This window comes from Chanodichthys erythropterus, chromosome 24 (assembly GCF_024489055.1).
Source record: "Chanodichthys erythropterus isolate Z2021 chromosome 24, ASM2448905v1, whole genome shotgun sequence".
Lineage (NCBI taxonomy): Eukaryota > Metazoa > Chordata > Actinopteri > Cypriniformes > Xenocyprididae > Chanodichthys > Chanodichthys erythropterus.
The window spans coordinates 21,144,174-21,167,819 of NC_090244.1; the positions used below are offsets into that span (position 1 = coordinate 21,144,174).

The window sequence follows — 23,646 nt, forward strand, 5'->3', positions numbered from 1 at the left end:
GTGGGAGTTAATACATCCCCATTGAAGTTAATCAGCCAGTCCTCAGTGTCCCAGTGTTCCCTCAGCTGCTGGTGTCGCGGGCTCATACCCCTGGTCAGACTCACTCTGACGTTCCTCTTCTGGGGCAAAGGTGAGCACTGTCCTCTCTTCCTCTGGCTCGGGCTCACTTGTCGTGGCAGGTGGTTCCTCAAAATCTGCGGGGGACACACGCGATTCTTTCGCATTCAAAGGTTGTAATTCAGGCTCTGTTTCTGGCTATGTCCTGGACCGGGAAGGACGTTCTCCAGACACCAGATGTTGTCTTCCCTCCAGTTCAGTCCAGTGGTGTCTGGGAGGTCAATGGGATGATGGTATTTTTACATGATCACTTGGTATTTTCATTTAAGTTTTGTAGAATTCCATTCACAATGTTGATCTGGTTACCATGAAAACTGTGTCACTCGCTGGACACGTGCTGTTGCTTCAGACATCATAGAAAATGTCCAAATAAAAATGTGTTCAACAAGCTGACAGAAGTCGATCCATTTCTATATTGGAAGGGTGCAAATGTAACTACTTTTAATGTTGTCTTTGTAAATATTCACTTTCCCATATGGCCACGGAGGAGAATCAGAGGGTCACATTCAGCGGACAGACACTGACACACTATTTATTTTATTTTTTTCAAGAAATGACAACCAAAATCAAACTCATAGAAGATTGTGAACAGTTTTGAAGTGTTTGTGCAAGTTACTGCACCTACTGCCTATAGAGTGCCCCAGGGATGACGTGTTTTTGTAGGCAAAACCCGGAAGCGAGTTAGCAATTTAGGACTTCCGGTTCCAACGCCGTCAAGTCTATGGGTTTTTTTAATGGGTTTTTGCTAAATCGCCTGAAATAAGGTCTGTGGTTAACAAAGCCTCTAAATACTTTCACGTTTTGAATCTATGACATAAAACACACCAGTTATAACCCACTTGTGATTTTTTTTAAACTTTTACTGTGTCTTAAAATCGGCGGTTGCTAACAAATTGCTAAAAGGGACTACTTCCTTTGGCGGGGACTTTAGACGTCATCATTAAAAACGGGACATTTGGACAGCATTTCTCATGAAAAAGTGGATAAGTATTCATACACAGCGCAGATCATAATCAGCGAGCATGTTTATAAATAAAGTTGTTTTCTAAATAAGGTTTGAGGACGCTTGGTGGTGACGACGTTGATCCGCGGCCATGGTGTGCCGTAGTCCGTTTATAGCCTACTGTTAGCCTTTTATATCTGACTACTTTATTTAGGCTTCGAAATCTATAAATCTACAAAACGTGTAAGTGTCATAACCCTTTGTAAACACAGAGCTTATTTTCTGCGATTTTCCAAAAGTCTATGGGAAAAATGAATAGGCTTTCAGTTGAGGGAACCAGTGCGCCGCTAACTTCCGGGTTGGCCTACAAAAACGCGTCATCCCTGGGGCACTCTATAATCACATAGCTGAGTCTTTTTGAAAGTTTTGTGTTTTGTTTTGGTTTAAAAATTAACATTACATTTGTTAGTATATCCCTGTTGAAAAAAACAGCATAGGCCTACTCGTGACGGCATCTTCATATTCTCTATCGCCTCGATGACAGGCAAGTCTTTCAGTAGAAAAATCGCTCCTGTTCATAACATTAGGATCACGTCCAAAATATGTTGTACCTTTCTAAACCAGCACAGACTTTTCTCCATCTCTTCCATTCTAATTTTCACTGCTTGCCCTCCACCTGAATTTCGCACGTCACCAGAACCACGTGATTACAAACGTATTAGTTAATTATATTTATTTTAATATTAGGGTCAATATCACTATAAAGTGCCTGGTGTCCTCATCAGAATCGCTTAGTCATCATGAATATAATGCAAAATAATGAAATTCTGAGGTTTTATTATAAATGGCCAAAAGATTTAGACGTAGTCTCTTGAAATGTGTTTTTCTCATTTTATACATACAGCTTTCCTTAATAGAACAAATATGAAGTTAAATGGAAAATCTCAGCTTTTTATTTTGGAAATCGTGACGTCTCAAAGGCACTTTATAGTGATTTTGACCCATTAAGCAATATAAATTACATTCAGTTTACCAGCAACACAGTGCATGAGTGTGAATCCCGCGATATCCATCTTTGATCTCGTATAGACCGCTGATCCACAATGAGAAGTCTTGCCATGCACTTTTATTCACTCCTCCCAGCCTACATTTCAGGCGATTAGAGGTGCATCTCGCACGAAGCCTAATCATTTCTGTTTCTTGTACTATGGGGATTCGTGCACGGTCAACGCAAAATGAAATCACTCTCTGAGACAACTCGTTCCCGAGAGTCATATTAAAGATTCGAATCGTTCACGATTGACCCATGACTAAGATCAATCGCGTGTTTGCCTGATTTGGGTGCAAAATTTAAACAAGGAATTTGGTATTAATTGAACAACAAATATTATACCTCTAGATTTGAAACGCGCTAAATATTTTATATTTAGCGTCTTTAGGTTTGTGAGTAACATATTTTGTTTTACCGATATAGTCAGCACAGAAATAGATGATATAAAGGAGTTTAATTTCTATATAATTTCCTTTGTATTAACTGTAGCTTTACCAGGAGCTCCATTAACTCGGATCAACACAGCCAGGCGCGCACACAATGGAGCTGATTATCAAAACTGGAATTACTCTAGTTACATACTATACAAAGGCACGTGTGTATTTGTAACCCGCCCTCTCTCTCTCTGAGCCTCTGAAGGAATTTGATCACACTCTTTCCTCATTAAACTGGACTGGAAACGTTGCCTTGGATGGTGTCGTTGAGCTTCTAGAAAACAGGTAGACTACCGGGAAACACAAACGGACAAAGGATATTTGCTCGTGGTCACGTATGTCTCATGAATAAGTGAATATTTTGGGACGATGAAGCGTACAGGTGAGTTTTATTTATTCATACTAAGTCACAACTACAACCATTTTATTAATAGGCTACAGTAAGCTGGTGTTAACTTTTTAATACAAGCTGTATCATTTAAAAGACAAATTGTGCAAAATATATCTATATGGAAAGTTTCGTTTATTTGATACTTGGTTAAACTGACTTTTTGAAGGCAAAAGCAAAGAGAAACTCACTAGTTGTCACACGGATGTGTCAAAATATTTATGTAACAAATGAGTTTTCTCTAGAAGTGGTTTGAAGAGTTCAAGCACCCTACCTCACTGGATTATAGAATCTGACAGCTAGTCCATGTATATTAAATGTGTATGTTGATTTAACAAAGTTATTTAGAAGAATATGCTATATAAATCTTGCTGAATTCCATTAAAGGTAGGGACTTTCCATGTAGCCTACACATTCCTTCAATGTAGTGATGAATGTAGGAAATGAAAATGACAGCACCTTAAATGTTGTTAAAATAGTTTATATCATCGTTCAAGTCCTTATCCTTTTCTGTTTTAGCTTCTGACAGACCACAAGCCTAATGTTTCAGAAAATACATCAACAATAATGATAATAATACATCACTTAATGACTTTTAAAAGTTAACAACGTAAAGAATTTTTAGTTATAATACTAACAACAAAAGTGAAATTTTTACAGTATGTTTCAGGTAAAAAAATAAAAAATCATGAATTTTCTATTGTTTTGCACAGCTTCCTGCTGTATAGTTTTGTAGTTTGTTGTTCTTGTCATGGTTATTTGCTTGGATACAGAAAGAAAGTACATCATAAGACGTCATAGATTTTAATTCAGAGAAAAATTATTGTATTATTATTTTTATTAGTAGGATATTTAAAAAGTAAAATTACACAAACAGCAAAATGTGTCTTAGGGACAAAGTTTGGTTTAAAGGTGCTCTAGAATTAAAAATTGAATTTACCTTGGCATAGTTGAATAACAAAGAGTTCAGTACATGAAAATGACATACAGTTCATCAGAGTCTCAAACACCATTGTTTCCTCCTTCTTATGTAAATCTCATTTGTTTAAAAGACCTCTGAAGAACAGGCAAATCTCAACATAACACTGTCTGCTACGTAACAGTCGGGATCAATAATATGTACGCCCCCAATATTTGCATATGCCAGCCCATGTTCAAGGCATTACACAAGGGCAGCCTGTATTAACATCTGGATCTGCACAGCTGAATCATCAGACTAGGTAAGCAAGCAAGGACAATAGCGAAAAATGGCAGATGGAGCAATAATAACTGACATGATCCATGATATCATGATATTTTAAATTGTCTTTCTAAATGTTTCGTTAGTATTAGGGCTGACCAATATATCGCATGCGATTGTCACGCGCACTTCGTCAGTTAAGCCGGTTCCCTGATTAACGCTAAATTGCCATCACCTGCTTTCAAATGGAGCGGCAAGCAATTGTTCACTGACAAGCCATGCAATATCACGTTCATTATCAAAGGCGATTCATCTGCGATATGAACGCGATATTGTGTGGCTTGTCAGTGATCTACGGCTCTGTCTATTAAATGCCGCTCCATTTGAAAGCAGGTGATGGCGATTTAGCGGCTAATGTACTGTTAAATGTGGTTAAAGTTACCATTGTTTCTTACTGTATTCACGGAGACAAGAGCCGTTGCTATTTTAATTTTTAAACACTTGCAGTCTGTATAATTCATGAACACAACTTCATTCTTTATAAATCTCTCCAACAGTGTGTAATGTTAGCTTTAGCCACGGAGCATACTATCAAACTCATTCAGAATCATACTTACGCGATTAGACATGCTGCATGACGAACACTTTTTAAAGATCCATTTTGAGGGTTTTGTGTAAGCTTTGTTTATGCTGTTTAAGGCAAGCGCGAGCTCCGGGGGCGGGGAGCATGAGAATTTAAAGGGGCCGCAGCCTGAATCGGCGCATATTTAATTATGCCCCAACATAGGCAGTTAAAAAAAAATGAATTAAAAAAAATCTATGGGGTATTTTGAGCTGAAACTTCACAGCCACATTCAGGGGACACCTTAGACTTATATTACATCTTTTCAAAAGACGTTCTATGGCACCTTTAATGGTCAAAGCAAACTAACTGTGTTTCAACCAAAGTGTTCTTTCCTTGTTTTTATGTCTCCTCTTATGCTTCTTTTTTTTTCTCAGCAGGTGATCAGAAACCACCTTTGGCTCCAAAACCAAAGGTTCTCCCAGCTCCAGTGCAAACAGAACATCCACCTGCTCCCATGTTGTGTGTTTACCAACATACCTCACCAGCTGTTAAAAGTAAAATTAAGCCTGATGTAGCACCAAAACCAATTTACAAACCTCCGCCTCCTTTCGATTCAAAACATCTCACATCCGAGGAGGGCCATCAACCTATTTTACAACAAAAGTCTGACATCACAAAGAACGTTGGTGTTCTAAATTTCAGAAATGGAATGCACACGGGGAACATCAAGCCGGAGTGGGATTACATAATTCCAATTTGTGTATGCAATGGCCGAAATTGTGCTGATTGCTCACCGAAGGAAAACAACCAAAATGTTAATCAACATGGGAACAGCCTTGATCCGTGTAAAACAGGAAATGCCAAAAGTCCCAAGAAGAGTTTATCCAAATCTCCGCCAAGAACACCAGAGGAAGAACAGCATTTGGTGACACCTATTTTGTCAGAGTGCATCTCTGGACACACCTCGTCCAATAATAATCATTTCCATCCAACTGAAAAACCTCAGAGAACATCCCAGATCCAGAACAAGGAGCCTTTGAAGGCACATCCGAGTGGTTCTGAGATGCAAACGACCAAGAAACACCAAAAGAACATTGTCTCTAGTGTTAAATTATCTGTTGATAGTGGTCAAACTCCAGAGTCTGTGAAATGTCAGCAAACTGGAAGTAGTGTTCAGTGTAGTCCGTCCCCTACTAAGCCTCTTAAGAAAGCACCACCAGTAGCCTTACCACGCAAAAAAAAGATGGCACAACCCAACGTTATCCATCAGGAGTCAGCGGGCCTTACCAAGTCAGCGTTTACTGTCTTACCTGTTGATGCAAACAATCCAGATCCATTACGGAGAGAAAGTCCTAATGAGATGATCACTAAAGGTCCTCAGGCCATAAGGATTTTTAAAGGTACCCAGTGTGACAGCCAGGGCACCCCAGTACCTGTCCCACACCAGAGGATCCCTAAGCTGCAGAAAAATAAAACCCAGGAAATTGGTGTACAGGGGACTGAAAACAAAGTACAAAATCTGGATGTACCCCCTGAGGTATCAAGCAATACCCATCCAAAGAAATCATCCCAGAAACCTCGACCTGATGACCATAGGCAGGTTAACATTGGTTCTACAGAACCTTCAGCAGATAGACTCCCTAAAAAGACATTCAAAAGTCCACTGAGAAATGATGGTCGCATTGACTCAACAAATCCTGAAGGACATCCCCCTCTCGCATTTGAAGGGCAAATTGCCAATCAAAACCAAGCAAGTTATGTGCCAAACAAGAAGACCGGCTTGACTCTCAAGCCTAAAACCAAGTCCTTATCCTCAGCAGATATGCGTAAACCTGATGGCCTCAAGAAGATCTCAAGAAGACCTGATGGCCAAAGGCACGATAACAATGGCTCTACAGAACCTTCAGCAGATAGACTCCCTAAAAAGACATTCAAAAGTCCACTGAGAAATGATGGTCACATTGACACAACAAATCCTGAAGGACATCCCCCGCTCGCATTTGAAGGACAAATTGACAATCAGAACCAAGCAAGTGATGTGCCAAACAAGAAGACCGGCTTGACTCTCAAGCCTAAATCAAAGTCCTTATCTTCAGCAGATATGCGTAAACCTGATGGCCTCAAGAAGACCTCCTTTCTACGGATCATGGATCTCGACCCTGTCAAAAAGGTTCCCAAGTTATCTGTCAAGAGTGGGCAGGACCTTGACCTCACTCCAGTTATCAATGAGCAGTCAGTGGATACAGAGGAAAGCCAGAATGAAATCTGCTCTCATAAACTGGCATCACTGCACAGTGGTCACATCGATGGGAATATACTAGTTGAGCAGAGTGTAGATGAAGATCTTGCAAAACATCTAGAGAATTCTGGTGAATCTATACATGCATATGAAGATATTCCAGAATATGAAAACCTGCCTCCTTTTAGCACTTCAAAGGCACAGGATGCTGATGATAACCAAAATCAGTCAACCATGTATGAGGATGATGATATTTATGAAATTCCAGATGTGTTCCCTGAACACTGGGCACACACCGAAAAGCAGCAGTTTCTTAAAAGGTAAAATTTTAGGCACTACAGATAAACCAATAGTTATTTTCATATATTAACTGATAAATGGCCAATATTAAAAGTCATTAAAAGTCCCTTTAGACTAGAAACTAAATCTAGTTTAAAGGGACAATTCACAAAAAAAAAGAAAAGAAAATTATGGTTGACTCACCCTCAAGCTATCCCAGGTGCATATGACTATCTTCTTTCAGATACACAATCATAGTTGTCTTTAAAAAATAACCCAGCTCTTTCAAGCTTATAATGGGAGAGAAGGTGGCGTGAGATTTTGAAACCCAAATAAGTGCATCCACACGGAAGAGCAGAGTATAGAGCAAACAAAACACCGTTCATGAATTAGAAGTCTAAAATTAGAATTTTTAAAGAGAAATGTTGAAGGATTTTGATATAAGAGAAGAGGAGCTTGAATTTGTTGCCCAGCAAGAGGTGTCTAAGCTTACACTACTTCTACATCCTACGTTATACATCGCGTCAGAAGTTACTTTTTGGCGGAAGTCAATTTGCATAGACTGTCTGCTGAAAGCTAGTTATTATAGTTTATAATATGGATATTTTTCTTACAAAAACCCATTGATTTGCTTCACAAGGCTAATATTAACCCCTTGGAGCCGTATGGATTACTTTAATGATGGATGGATGCACTTTTTTGGGCTTCCAAATCTCACGCCACCTTCACTACCATTATCAAGCTTGGAAGAGCCAGGATATTTTTTATATAACTCTGATTGTGTCCATATTAAAGAATATCATATACACCTAGGGTGGTTTGAGGGTGAGTAAATCATGGGATAATTTTTATTTTGGGGAGAACTATCCCTTTAAATCAATGTTGTAATGCTTAAAAGGAAGGCATACTGTACATCAGGGCTTCTTAACTCGAGAACCACTTTCCTGCAGAGTTTCGCTTTAAGTTAATAAAGGTCTTCAGAATTACTAGAAAGTTATAGACAGGTGAGTTTAATCAAGGTTAGGACTAAAGCAGCAAAGTGGACCTATAGGACCACAGTTGAGAACCCCTCCTGTACATTTTATATGTAATATAGTTAACTTTTAATTTTGACATAAATAATTAATGAGAAAGTTGAATAGTTGAGATAAGGATATGCTCAAAATGCAGAATTGCAGTTCAAATTTGAATTTAAGGAGAAATTAATTGAACTTCAAACTAATTTGCTGTAAATAACTACCATATTTAACTAGAAAAGCTAAGTTTTTGGCAAAGGCTTTAAAAAAAAAAAAAGTAAAAATCCTTACAGACCTTATTGAGGGACAGACATTTGTACTTTGATTATATCATCAAATTTACAAATTTATAAAATAAATCAATACCAATAATAATACTAAAAAATATATACAATGGCCCTAAAAGGTATTTGGACAATTAAACAACACTTAAAAATTTATGAATGGTTTTTTTTTTGTTTTTTGTTTTGTTTTTTGAAGATATTACACATAAACAATATAAAAAACAAACAGATTTCATTGGAATTAGATACTTCCTGGCTAATAGCACCAACAAAACATTAGGTCTGTACAAAGTAAAGAAGTTTAGTTTGTTTATATGACACACCCATTTGATATGGAATTTAAAGAATGGTTACCAGCATTCTAAACAGGTGTTGCTGAGTCATTCATTTTACATTTGACCGACATCTCATTCATAGTACAGATTCTGAGACATTACTATTGACTCTTCCTGTAGCTATTATGGTGGGAAGGACAGAAATTTGGTGTTTTTGGGATGTGACACCCCTTCAGTTCCACTCACATGCTTTTAAAATCTGGGTGGCATTTTGATTTCTTTTCAGAAATGTTTTGGAAGAAGTGCAAGAAATGAAGGAGATGCATTCAAAAGAAGATGAATGGAGCTCAGAAGAGGAGGATAACACCATCAATAGAGAAAAACAGGTACTGTATTCACATTTAGAGGATATTAAGAAATATTTAAGGGTGTTTTCACAATTGGTCCTTATCAGGGGTCTCAGCAAATATGTTAACACTCCAAATGATCTAGAACCAAACCGAGACCATTTCAGGATGTGTTTGAGTATGGTTCGCTCTCAGCTAATGCTACGATTCACTAAAAATGTACATTGTGAAATCGCTCCAGGATCAGGTTTTTCCATTTGTAAATTCCGATTTATTTTGGTCATCAGATGGCTATTGTCATTCCAACCATTTACAAACTGTGAGAGAGACAAAACTGTGTGAACGCCTTGTTTATATTTTGGTGTTAAACCCACACGATATTTAATTATATCACTGAACTACTGCATGTAACACTTAACATAATGTATGTTCAATTAGGGTTGTCAAAAGTACCAACTTCGGTACCAAGTTGGTGCTGAAATTTTAAAGGTGTGACGATAGCAACATTTCCCCCTAGCATTTTGAGAAGGATTCTTAAACACCTCTGATTGGCCATTGTGTTCACATACTCAACAGATATGTCTGTGATTGGCCACAATAATCAACGCTTCAAAAACATGTTGTAAATAAACATATTTGACGCTCTTCACTGAGCGCATACACAGATACACACGGGAGCATTTGAAAGCAGGCGTCTATCTGCGGATCCGTCTATCCGCAGATATATTATGGATCCGCTGATAGATGCCTGCTTTCAAATGCTCCCATGTGTATCTGTGTAAGCATCAGTAAAGAGTAATAAATAATCCGCTCAACAGTGCTCAAAATGCTAGGGGGAAATGCTGGTATGGTCACATTTTTTAAAATTTCAGTACCGAAATGGTACCGAAGTCGGTACTTTTGACAACCCTATGTTCAATAGTAAATGGAGCAAATACTTGCTAGTTTTCATAATGCCTGTTTTCACCAGTAAATCTTAAAGGGGACTAATAAATCCCCTTTTACAAGATGTACAAGATGTCAAGATGTACAAGATGTCAAGATGTACAAGATGTCCCTAGAATGTGTCTGTGAGGTTTCAGCTCAAAATTAGGGTGGCCGAGAGAGCTCAACGCGCTGCAAATGAAGAAAATGCAAATAGAAAAAAACAGGAAATAAAGAAAACAACACATGCGCTGCAAAAGTCCACAACAAATGGACAAACGCGCTGCAAATAGCACATACCAGGCGCAGCGATCTCAAGCCCTTCTGCGATGATCTGCATGATGATGATGATTAGGCTACTTTTAGAATTAAATTTAATTATTTAATTTGCCCCGCAATAATTTATAGCGCATCACGCATAACCGACCCGCTGTAATAAGATTAGCTAACTCCTCATTTACAAAAAAAAAAAAAACTTGTAACACCTACATCTCTTCTCTTTTTTTTCATTATGTATGGGCCACAAGAGAAATATTAAGAAATAAATTAAGGTTAAATAGTGTTATCAGAACATGTTGAAGTAGAGCTCTCTTCACTGAGTTTTTAGTTTCACTTTCTGGGATTTGAAACATAAAATCAAGTAAATTATTACAAAAATATTTTATTTATGATTAATAATTTTATCAATAATATTTTTTAATGGAAAATAATACCCCCCAAATTGTTTGTCCTGGTGGCGGGACTGGCACAGACCACAACGAAAATGTTATAGGGAACACATTGATGTACCTGTATAGGGCCGCTGGCTGGGATTGTTCAATGTTTGTTCTTGGTGTGCACCTGAAAGGTGAGATTTTTTTTGTTTATACTTTTGTTTGTTAACATTGTATGTGCATTATGTGCAGGCCTATTTGCAGCGTGTTTGTCTATTTGCATGTGTTATGGACTTTTGCAGCGCGTTTGTCTATTTGTAAGTGTTATGGACTTTTGTACCACGTTTGTCTATTTGTAAGTGTTATGGACTTTTGTACCACGTTTGTCTATTTGTAAGTGTTGTGGACTTTTGTACCACGTTTGTCTATTTGTAAGTGTTGTGGACTTTTGTACCACGTTTGTCTATTTGTAAGTGTTGTGGACTTTTGCAGCGCATTTGACTATTTTTAAGTGTTGTGAACATTTGCAGCACGTTTGTCTATTTGTAAGTGTTGTGAACATTTGCAGCGCGTTTGTCTATTTGTAAGTGTTGTGGACTTTTGCAGCGCGTTTGTCTATTTGTAAGTGTTGTGAACTTTTGTAGCACGTTTGTCTTTGTAAGTGTTGTGGACTTTTGTACCACGTTTGTCTATTTGTAAGTGTTATGGACTTTTGTACCACGTTTGTCTATTTGTAAGTGTTGTGAACATTTGCAGCACGTTTGTCTATTTGTAAGTGTTGTGAACTTTTGTAGAACGTTTGTCTATTTGTAAGTGTTGTGAACATTTGCAGCACGTTTGTCTATTTGTAAGTGTTGTGAACATTTGCAGCACGTTTGTCTATTTGTAAGTGTTGTGGACTTTTGTACCACGTTTGTCTATTTGTAAGTGTTGTGAACATTTGCAGCACGTTTGTCTATTTGTAAGTGTTGTGAACATTTGCAGCACGTTTGTCTATTTGTAAGTGTTGTGAACATTTGCAGCACGTTTGTCTATTTGTAAGTGTTGTGAACATTTGCAGCACGTTTGTCTATTTGTAAGTGTTGTGAACATTTGTACCACGTTTGTCTATTTGTAAGTGTTGTGAACATTTGCAGCACGTTTGTCTATTTGTAAGTGTTGTGAACATTTGCAGCGCGTTTGTCTATTTGTAAGTGTTGTGAACTTTTGCAGCGCGTTTGTCTATTTGTAAGTGTTGTGAACATTTGCAGCGCGTTTGTCTATTTGTAAGTGTTGTGAACTTTTGTAGCACGTTTGTCTTTGTAAGTGTTATGGACTTTTGTACCACGTTTGTCTATTTGTAAGTGTTGTGAACATTTGCAGCACGTTTGTCTATTTGTAAGTGTTGTGAACATTTTGCAGCACGTTTGTCTATTTGTAAGTGTTGTGGACTTTTGTACCACGTTTGTCTATTTGTAAGTGTTATGGACTTTTGTACCACGTTTGTCTATTTGTAAGTGTTGTGAACATTTGCAGCACGTTTGTCTATTTGTAAGTGTTGTGAACATTTGCAGCGCGTTTGTCTATTTGTAAGTGTTGTGAACTTTTGTAGCGCGTTTGTCTTTGTAAGTGTTGTGGACTTTTGCAGCGCGTTTGTCTATTTGTAAGTGTTGTGAACTTTTGTAGCACGTTTGTCTTTGTAAGTGTTATGGACTTTTGTACCACGTTTGTCTATTTGTAAGTGTTGTGGACTTTTGTAGCGCGTTTGTCTTTGTAAGTGTTGTGGACTTTTGCAGCGCGTTTGTCTATTTGTAAGTGTTGTGAACATTTGCAGCGCGTTTGTCTATTTGTAAGTGTTGTGAACTTTTGTAGCACGTTTGTCTTTGTAAGTGTTATGGACTTTTGTACCACGTTTGTCTATTTGTAAGTGTTGTGGACTTTTGTACCACGTTTGTCTATTTGTAAGTGTTGTGAACATTTGCAGCACGTTTGTCTATTTGTAAGTGTTGTGAACATTTTGCAGCACGTTTGTCTATTTGTAAGTGTTGTGGACTTTTGTAGCGCGTTTGTCTATTTGTAAGTGTTGTGGACTTTTGTACCACGTTTGTCTATTTGTAAGTGTTATGGACTTTTGTACCACGTTTGTCTATTTGTAAGTGTTGTGAACTTTTGTAGCGCGTTTGTCTATTTGTAAGTGTTGTGGACTTTTGTAGCGCGTTTGTCTATTTGTAAGTGTTGTGGACTTTTGTACCACGTTTGTCTATTTGTAAGTGTTATGGACTTTTGTACCACGTTTGTCTATTTGTAAGTGTTGTGAACATTTGCAGCGCGTTTGTCTATTTGTAAGTGTTGTGGACTTTTGTAGCGCGTTTGTCTTTGTAAGTGTTGTGGACTTTTGTAGCGCGTTTGTCTATTTGTAAGTGTTGTGGACTTTTGTACCACGTTTGTCTATTTGTAAGTGTTATGGACTTTTGTACCACGTTTGTCTATTTGTAAGTGTTGTGGTCTTTTGTACCACGTTTGTCTATTTGTAAGTGTTGTGGACTTTTGTACCACGTTTGTCTATTTGTAAGTGTTATGGACTTTTGTACCACGTTTGTCTATTTGTAAGTGTTATGGACTTTTGTACCACGTTTGTCTATTTGTAAGTGTTGTGAACATTTGCAGCACGTTTGTCTATTTGTAAGTGTTGTGAACATTTGCAGCGCGTTTGTCTATTTGTAAGTGTTGTGAACTTTTGTAGCGCGTTTGTCTTTGTAAGTGTTGTGGACTTTTGCAGCGCGTTTGTCTATTTGTAAGTGTTGTGAACTTTTGTAGCACGTTTGTCTTTGTAAGTGTTATGGACTTTTGTACCACGTTTGTCTATTTGTAAGTGTTGTGGACTTTTGTAGCGCGTTTGTCTTTGTAAGTGTTGTGGACTTTTGCAGCGCGTTTGTCTATTTGTAAGTGTTGTGAACATTTGCAGCGCGTTTGTCTATTTGTAAGTGTTGTGAACTTTTGTAGCACGTTTGTCTTTGTAAGTGTTATGGACTTTTGTACCACGTTTGTCTATTTGTAAGTGTTGTGGACTTTTGTACCACGTTTGTCTATTTGTAAGTGTTGTGAACATTTGCAGCACGTTTGTCTATTTGTAAGTGTTGTGAACATTTTGCAGCACGTTTGTCTATTTGTAAGTGTTGTGGACTTTTGTAGCGCGTTTGTCTATTTGTAAGTGTTGTGGACTTTTGTACCACGTTTGTCTATTTGTAAGTGTTATGGACTTTTGTACCACGTTTGTCTATTTGTAAGTGTTGTGAACTTTTGTAGCGCGTTTGTCTATTTGTAAGTGTTGTGGACTTTTGTAGCGCGTTTGTCTATTTGTAAGTGTTGTGGACTTTTGTACCACGTTTGTCTATTTGTAAGTGTTATGGACTTTTGTACCACGTTTGTCTATTTGTAAGTGTTGTGAACATTTGCAGCGCGTTTGTCTATTTGTAAGTGTTGTGGACTTTTGTAGCGCGTTTGTCTTTGTAAGTGTTGTGGACTTTTGTAGCGCGTTTGTCTATTTGTAAGTGTTGTGGACTTTTGTACCACGTTTGTCTATTTGTAAGTGTTATGGACTTTTGTACCACGTTTGTCTATTTGTAAGTGTTGTGAACATTTGCAGCGCGTTTGTCTATTTGTAAGTGTTGTGGACTTTTGTAGCGCGTTTGTCTTTGTAAGTGTTGTGGACTTTTGCAGCGCGTTTGTCTATTTGTAAGTGTTGTGAACATTTGCAGCGCGTTTGTCTATTTGTAAGTGTTGTGAACTTTTGTAGCACGTTTGTCTTTGTAAGTGTTATGGACTTTTGTACCACGTTTGTCTATTTGTAAGTGTTGTGGACTTTTGTAGCGCGTTTGTCTTTGTAAGTGTTGTGGACTTTTGCAGCGCGTTTGTCTATTTGTAAGTGTTGTGAACTTTTGTAGCGCGTTTGTCTATTTGTAAGTGTTGTGAACTTTTGCAGCGCGTTTGTCTATTTGTAAGTGTTATGGACTTTTGTACCACGTTTGTCTATTTGTAAGTGTTGTGAACTTTTGTAGCGCGTTTGTCTATTTGTAAGTGTTGTGAACTTTTGCAGCGCGTTTGTCTATTTGTAAGTGTTGTGGACTTTTGCTGCGCATGTGTTGTCAAACTGATGAAGATGTTTTCTTCATTTGCAGTGCGTTGAGCTCTCTCGGCCACCGTACAAAATATCCCACAGATCATTTATTATAGCTTGTCAAATTTGCTCCTATGTGGGTGTGAGCAAAAGCACACCGTTTTCGTGTGTGTCCCTTTAAATGCAAATGAGCTGCTGCTCCCGGCCCGCTTCCCAGAAGAGGGCGGAGCTTTAACAGCTCACACTTCAGTTGCTCAACAACAACAAAGGTGGAGAATCTCACGCAGCCAAAATGACGTTTGTCAGTAACTGTGTTCAGCCTTACATTGTTCAAACCGGAGTCGACACTGATGGAGAGACTCAGGAAGAAGTTACAACTTTTTTAGAATGAAACTGAACATTTCTGAACAATTAGAGGATAAATTTATGTAGCTGCTGTGGAGTTGATTCAACTTATCGACTAGCATGTGCTGCCATGTTAATCTTTTGGGCAAATCCAGCGTTGAATTGACCTTTGTTTGTGAATCAGTCCGCGCGCAAAATAATGGCATGGTAACAACAGCAACATTACAAGTTAAAAAAGTTAAACCATAATCAAACACCCCCTTTAAAAAGCAACAGTATAAACACAAAGAGGTCTGAGTCTCTATTTTTACTTAAGTGGACCAAAAAAGTATTTGAGTCCTCTTTCAGGTACAGGGACAGTGTGAATGTAAGGAGAACTGTGTTTTTCGCTTGGTTCACCTCTTGGTCCACTTCAATGGGTCTGAGTTTGGTTCTTTTAAAGAGGACTCAAGTGTGAAATCACCCTAAATGTTATGAAATCTTATAACACTTTATAAGATATAACACTGTATTGTTCCTAAAAGACAAATGTTATATATTTATATAATTATTACATTACAGCATATGCAATAAATACTTTCTATATAGTTTGCTTAATTAACTAGAGCTAAATATTTTTTGATGTTAATATTTATTTTTTTTTCTAGACTGAAGCGAAGAAAACCAACATTGAGCACATTGTAAATGAGATTTTGTCTTCTGAGAAAATGTAAGTCTGTTTTATCTAGTCAGATCTTCTTTAAAGGAATATTAAAATAGGAAAATTCTGTATTATTTACTCACCACACTATGTTACTGTGGAACTAGGAGTATAATTTTAAAGAATCTTCACACAGCTCTTTTCCATCCAGCCCTTTTGTTTATACCACATGTGTCGAGTTTTGTGATATGTGGATGTTACTGTCTGGAAAGGAGTTTTATCAAATTCTCCTTTTGTGTTCCACTGAATAAAGAAAGTCATGTTTTTGGATCTTCATGTTTACATAAATTATTCCTCTTTTAATAAATGTATCATTTCTCTTAATTATACCTTTTCTCTTTTTTTTTTATTTACAGATTTGTGCAAGTACTGAAGCTCCTTCATGTAGTAAGTGTTTACTATAACCTGTTGAACTGATTTAGGTGCAGTCACATTAGGTAGGAAACATTAGCTCTGCTTTTTCACCCATTTCATGAAGTGTGAGTTTATCAGTCACATGGATTCTTTTCTAAATCACACTTGCATTCTGTGTTGGGAGTCTGTTAGTTTCACTGCATCAGTGTTTTGATGGAATTTTGGAAATCAAATGGCAATTCAGTAGCTTCAATGTGGGATGTATGGCAGTGATGTTTAGTAGTAGTAAAGTTCTTATATAGGAATGTATGAGTGCTGAAGCAGTGGGCGAGTTGTGCTTAATCAATGGTGTCATGAATTCACACGCCATTGTGTGATGTGATACAAAATCTTGAAACAGAAGATGCTACCTTCTCATTCTCTGCATTGTTGGGCACTTTTCATGACATTGAATCTATACATTCTCCCAAGGTGAAAATCTTTCAGTGTATTTCACCTGATGTTAACACTTTTGGGCACCTGTGGGGGAGTTGAGTAACACAACCCTTCAAACATCAGGGCTTTCAAGGATGTCATCCTCCAGGAATTAAAGGGATAGTTCACCTAAAAAAGTATCCTGTGATTTACTCACCCTCAAGTCATCCTAGGTGTATATGACTTGTTTCTTCTGTCACAGTCGGAGATATATTTAAAAATATCCTTGCTCTTCCAAGCTTTATAATGGTAGTGAAGGGAGGGCCAGATTTTGAAGGCCAAAAAAATTCATCCATCCATCATAAAAGTAATCCATACGAATCCAGAGGGTTAATAAAGGCCTTTTGAAGCAAAGTGATACATTTTTGTGAGGAAGAATACTCATATTTAAAACATTTATAAATTTAAATATCTAGCTTCCGGCGAAAGACCGTACACACACTCTGCAAGTCAACTTGCGGCAAATTAATAACCCCCTGACATGATGTATAACGTAGGATGTAGGAGTATCGTAAGCTTAGACACCTTTTGCGGTTCAAACAAATAGGGCTGGACAACAAACTCAAGCTCCTCTTCTCTTATATCAAAATCCTCCGACATTTCTCTTTAAAAATTTTCATTTTATACTTTTAATTCGTGACCGGTGTTTTGTTTTGCTCTATACTATGCACTTCTGCGTTCGTCATTTCGTCATGCATTGGGTCAGGGGTTATTCTTCCGCCGCAAATCGATATGTACAGCTGTCTGCCAGAAGCTAGATATTATAGCTAATAAAGTTTTAAATATGGATATTTTTCTTACAAAAACCTATTGCTTCGCTTCAGAAGGCCTTTATTAACCCCCTGGAGCCGTATGGATTACTTTTATGATGGATGGATGCATTTCTTTGGTTTCACAACCTTGGAATAGCCAGAATATTTTTTAAATAAATCTCCATCTAAAAGAAAATAGTCATAAACATCATATACATCATTTTTTTGGGTGAACTAACCCTTCAAACAGAATAGCTGTGGAAATTTGATTTAAAGGTGCCGAAGAACATGTTTTTAAAATATGTAATATAAGTCTAAGGTGTCTCCTGAATGTGTCTGTGAAGTTTAAGCTCAAAATACCCCATAGATTTTTTTTTTATTATTATTTTTAAATGCCTATTTTGGGGCATCATTAACTATGCGCCGATTCAGGCTGTGGCCCCTTTAAATCTGGTGCTCCACGCCCCAAGAGCTCGCGCTTGCTTTAAACAACATAAAAAAAGTTCACACAGCTAATATAACCCTCAAAATGGATCTTTACAAAGTGTTCGTCATGCAGCATGTCTAATCGCGTAAGTATAGTATTTATTTGTATGTTTACATTTGATACTGGACGAGTTTGATAGTGCTCCGTGGCTAAAGCTAACATTACACACTGTTGGAGAGATTTATAAAGAATGAAGTTGTGTTTATGAATTATACAGACTGCAAGTGTTTAAAAATGAAAAAAGCCACGACTCTTGTCTCCATGAATACAGTAAGAAACTATGGTAACTTTAACCACATTTAACAGTACATTAGCAACATGCTAACGAAACATTTAGAAAGAGAGTTTACAAATATCACTAAAAATATCATGTAATCATGGATCATGTCAGTTATTATTATTACAGTTGATCTGCCATTTTTCGCTGTTGTTCTTGCTTGCTTACCTAGTCTGATGATTCAGTTGTGCACAGATCCAGACGTTAATACTGGCTGCCCTTGTCTAATGCCCTGAACATGGGCTGGCATATGCAAATATTGGGGTCATACATATTAATGATCCCGACTGTTACGTAACAGTCGGTGTTATGTTGATATTTGCCTGTTCTTCTGAGGTCTTTTAAACAAATGAGATTTATATAAGGAGGAGGAAACAATGGAGTTTGAGACTCACTGTATGTCAATTCCATGTACTGAACTCTTGTTATTCAACTATGCCGAAGTAAATTCAATTTTTGAATCTAGGGCACCTTTAATTAGATGTGAAAAAGTCATGAACTATTAATAGTTTATGGCTTTAGTTTTTCAGGGTTATTTCCACTCCAAAGTCTGTGTACTGAGTAAATAAACCAAGTTTAGGCATTGTTTCCATAAACAAAGAGCTCACCCTCATGTCGTTCTGAACCCGTATGAATTTGATGAATTCTTCTGGTGTGGAACACAAAAGGGCAATTTGTGAAGAATATTCTGGCCGTATATATATTAAAACTAATGGAAACTGGGTCTGCCAAGCTCCAAAATGAACAAAAGCACCATGAAAGTATCATAAAACTAGTCCATATGATTTTTAGGACTTTGAGCAAACAACTATTTACATTTTGTTTTAATCAAAGATCATGGTGTTTTTACTTCTGTTGTTACTGATAGTAAAATGTCATTATAGTGACTCCTTAAATAATGATTTACTTTTCTATAGTTTAATCTCACTTCCCTAATCCTCGCAGGATTTTCGTGAAGCGGTACTGAAGGCCTCCTGTCAGGCGGGAAAAGCCGTAATCGATGAGCGAGTCGTGAACCAGATCTTGTGTTCTTTGCCTCAGCTGTACGAGCTAAATTGCAACCTATTGAAAGAGCTGGAAGAACGGGTTGCTCACTGGTAATGCAACTGCACCAACATTAACAAACACGAGAAAGCAACAATCCTGCATGCCTTCTTATTTATATTTAAAGGGTTAGTTCACCTAAAAATGAAAATTATCCCATAATTTACTCGCCCTCGAGCCATCCTAGGTGTATATGATTATCTTCTTTCAGTCAAACATAATGAGATTTATATTAAAAAATATTCTGGCTCTTCCAAGCTTTATAAAGGGAGTGAATAGTAACTGATATTTTGAAGCCCAAAAAAGCACTTCCATCCATCATAAAAGTAATCCATACGGCTCCAGGGGGTTAATAAAGGCCTTTTAAAGTGAAGCAATGTGTTTTTGTCTGAAAAATATCCATATTTATAACTTTATAGACTATAATCACTAGCTTCCGGTAACATCCGTCCACGTTTTCATGAGAGTCGAGTTCCAGCGTATGATGTGGGATGTAGGAGTAGCGTAAGCTTAGATCAGAGTAGACGCCTCTCGCGGTTCAAACAAAGAGGGCTGGGCAACAAACTCAAGCTCCTCCGACATTTCTCTTGAAAAAATCTTGTTTTAAACTTCTAATTCGTGACCGGTGTTTTGTTTTGCTCTCTCCTCTGCGCTTCCGCGTTCATCAATACATCATGCGTCAGGTCAAAGTTCACTCTTCTGCCAGAATCGACCAGTGATTCTAGTTTAAAAAGTTATAAAAATTGGATATTTTTCTTACAAAAACGTATCGCTTCGCTTCAGAAGGCCTTTATTAAGCCCCTGGAGCTGTGTGGATTACTTTTATGATGGATGGATGTGCTTTTTTGGCTTCAAAAATCTCGGTTACTATTCACTCCCATTATAAAGCTTGGAAGAGCCAGAATATTTTTTAATATGACTCTGAAATATCCCTTTAAACAATGAAAAGTCAGCCTTACCGTAGCTACAGTGAATTCGTAGGTCTGCCATGATTTCATAGAAAATGTCACTGTAGAAACTGTAAAAAACCACATCATGTTTGCTATAAATGGGGCAATGACATAACGGTGGCATATAAAAAGAAAAAATGTGTAAAACAAATGCGTCAAGTTCTTAGAAATGGGGAGGATGTGCTCCCTTTTGGGCCACTTCTCCTTGGAATCGTCCTAACCTTCACCACGTTACAGTGCTCCGCACAGAACGTGTTTTCAAGTCTTTGTATTTATGAATTTCATTTTAATGTACTACAAATAAATTAATAGAAGAGATAGAAAAATGAGACCACATTTGGAAAAACATGAGTAAACATGAATAAATGATAGCAGATTTTTATGTGAACTAGTCTATTTATAGAAGTTTCCTTGTTCAAACAGGAACAAGCATTGCGGTGTAGCAGATATATTTGTGAAGAAAGGACCTTATCTTAAAATGTACTCCACTTATATTTGTGAGTTCGACAAGAATGTGGCACTTCTTGAAGAGCATTGCCGGAAAAACCCAGCATTTGCCAAAGCCGTCAGAGAGTTTGAGGTAATAGAACCACTCCGACCTGTTTTTTCAGTTTAATTCATATCATAATACTCTTGTTGACAGCTTTTGTAGTGATGTAGTCTCTTGGGTGTCTTTTTTTTTTTTTTTTTTTTTTACATTCTTAAAATCTACTGACAAAAATTCCCCTCAGGCCATCATCTGTTTTTCTTTCTCAATGATACAGAGCAATCCATGCTGCGCTAACCTCGCAGTGAAGCATTACATGCTTAAACCTATCCAGAGGATTCCACAATATCAACTTCTCCTAACTGGTGAGTTTTACACTTTAAAAAGATTTTTTGAAAGAAATAGGAGTGCTTTCCCATACAAAAATCACTGCCACAATACTAGTGTCACAGTCTCCGTCTGTCCATCTCCTATCATCCTCCCTGGCCCTCACCTGCACTCACTCCATCGTCAGCTGATCACACACACCTGTTCCCTGTCTGCAGCTCATCACACAGGACTTTTAAGCACACCACTCACCTCCCTCAGTTGTCCAGTCACTGTTGTTGTTGGAAGTGTTTGCCTGCGTTTGATTTATCATTAAACCTTTGAGTGTTATTTGGAAACCTGCTCTCCTGCCTTCTTCTTCCTGTGGTCACATACCTTGACAACTAGGGTGTTGCTATGCAGTTGCTAAGGTGTTGTGACTGTGGCAGTGCAGTTGCTAGGATATTGTAAAACCACAAATTCTGATGGGATCCCATGGTTTATTTGTCTGTCAAAATATGGTGCCAAGATTTGAACCACATCCTGAACCAGTCAGGCAGAAGCGAGGCTTCAAACGTCATCAATGACGTCATTGATCCAAAGCGATACAAGCCTCGATTTGCGCTTCACTGAAAGCTTCTGGGATTTCCTCAACACACGCTCCGAAGCCTCGGCACAGAATGTAACACATTGTGGGGTTTTGGGTGGTTGCCAGGGTGTTTGTATGTGGTGTCCCAAAAGGTTTTAGCTCATTGCAATTGCTAGAGTATTGTAGGTTGTTGCCAGGGTGTTGCTATGCTGTTGCTGTGGTTTTTGGAACATTGTAGTGTGGTTACTAGGGTGTTGGGTGGTTGTCATGCTTTATCCAAGGTGATATGAGTGTTTAAGCACATTGAAGTGCAGTTATTAGGGTTTTGGATGGTTGCCAGGGTTTTTATGTGGTGTTCCAAGGGTTTTTTAACTCATTGCAGTTGCTAGAGTATTGTAGGTGGTTGCCAGGGTGTTGCTATGCAGTTGCTAAGGTGCACTGAGTGGTTTTTAATACATTGTGGGGTTTTGGAGGGTTGCCACAGTGTTTTATGTGGTGTTCCAAGAGGTTTTAGCTCATTGCAGTTGCTAGAGTATTGAAGGTGGTTGCCAGGGTGTTACTATGCAGTTGCTAAGGTGCACAGAGTGGTTTTTAACACATTGTGGGGTTTTGGAGGGTTGCCACAGTGTTTTATGTGGTGTTCCAAGAGGTTTTAGCTCATTGCAGTTGCTAGAGTATTGAAGGTGGTTGCCAGGGTGTTGCTATGCAGTTGCTAAGGTGCACTGAGTGGTTTTTAACACATTGTGGGGTTTTGGAGGGTTGCCACAGTGTTTTATGTGGTGTTCCAAGAGGTTTTAGCTCATTGCAGTTGCTAGAGTATTGAAGGTGGTTGCCAGGGTGTTGCTATGCAGTTGCTAAGGTGCACTGAGTGGTTTTTAACACATTGTGGGGTTTTGGAGGGTTGCCACAGTGTTTTATGTGGTGTTCCAAGAGGTTTTAGCTCATTGCAGTTGCTAGAGTATTGAAGGTGGTTGCCAGGGTGTTACTATGCAGTTGCTAAGGTGTAATGAGTGATTTTTAGCACATTGTGGTGTGGTTGCTAGGGTATTGGGTGGTTTTCATGCTGTATCTAAGGTGAAATGAGTGTTTAAGCACATTGCAGTGCAGTTTTGGGTGGTTGCCAGGCTGTTTTTATGTGGTGTTCCAAGAGGGTTTAGCTCATTGCTATGCAATTTTTAAAGTGTTCTGAGTGTGTGTGTGTGTGTGTGTGTGTGTGTGTGTGTGTGTGTGTGTGTGTTTTGCACATTGAAGTGCAGTTGCCAAGGTGTTGCTTATCAGAAATATACAATGCAACTAGTGTAGCCTGTAGATTCCCACAACAAATAACTTTTCATTAATTGGTTCTTTTAATGAATACTTGAGGTACGGGTTTGAGTCTGAAACACTGCCCTGAATATTTTATATTATTAGCAGAGAGAGAATTTCTTTCATATGCAAGCAAAATGGATAACTGAATATATACCAAAATGAATCAGAATTCAATCAAATCGAATTGAATATAAAATCAATGTAAATGAGAATCGAATCTGGTTTAGTGATTTGTGTGGCTGGGTATAAACACAGATTTCCTAATGCTTGACTTAGCAAATATCACAAACAATGACACACACACTTTCAGATGACCAGTTGTAAGATATCTAAACACAAGGACATATTTTGAGAACAATTTTGTATATGTCAGATATGTTTGCGCTAATGCTTTTATTTTAACACAGCAAACACATAATCAGATTAACAAAGCATAAATCTGATTTGTGTGCCATAGGCCACATGTTCCTGCATGTTTTGTGCTGTGTAATCTGTACAGGCTTAATGGTACAAAAATGTGAAAAATGTATTTATTAATGCTAATGCACTGATTACATAATTATTATTTTTTTTTTTTTTTAACTAAGGATTATTGTAGATTATTAAAATTACATTACACTAGACTTCTATTAAATTGTTTGAAACTAAAGGCAGCATCATGGATAACAGTCAGCATTTGCAACACGTGACAACGTTTGCAGAGTAAAAGTTTGGAACAGATGGAAATTGGCTAAAAATGAGCTAGTGACATGCATGGCAACTTCTAATTGTTTATTATTTAA

The 23,646-nt window shown here is 37.8% G+C and overlaps 1 protein-coding gene across 1 annotated transcript in view; it reads left to right on the forward strand.

Moving 5' to 3' along the window:
- The first annotated feature begins 2,914 nt into the window (after positions 1-2,914).
- LOC137014800 (FYVE, RhoGEF and PH domain-containing protein 6-like) overlaps positions 2,915-23,646 on the forward strand; it is a 33,910-nt gene continuing 13,178 nt past the window's right edge. Inside the window, exons 1-8 of the mRNA XM_067379319.1 lie at positions 2,915-2,927; positions 5,116-7,237; positions 9,058-9,157; positions 15,784-15,845; positions 16,193-16,223; positions 19,126-19,277; positions 20,598-20,754; positions 20,939-21,026. Of these exons, the coding sequence (XP_067235420.1) occupies positions 2,915-2,927; positions 5,116-7,237; positions 9,058-9,157; positions 15,784-15,845; positions 16,193-16,223; positions 19,126-19,277; positions 20,598-20,754; positions 20,939-21,026 (2,725 nt within the window). The remainder of the gene's footprint in view (positions 2,928-5,115; positions 7,238-9,057; positions 9,158-15,783; positions 15,846-16,192; positions 16,224-19,125; positions 19,278-20,597; positions 20,755-20,938; positions 21,027-23,646) is intronic.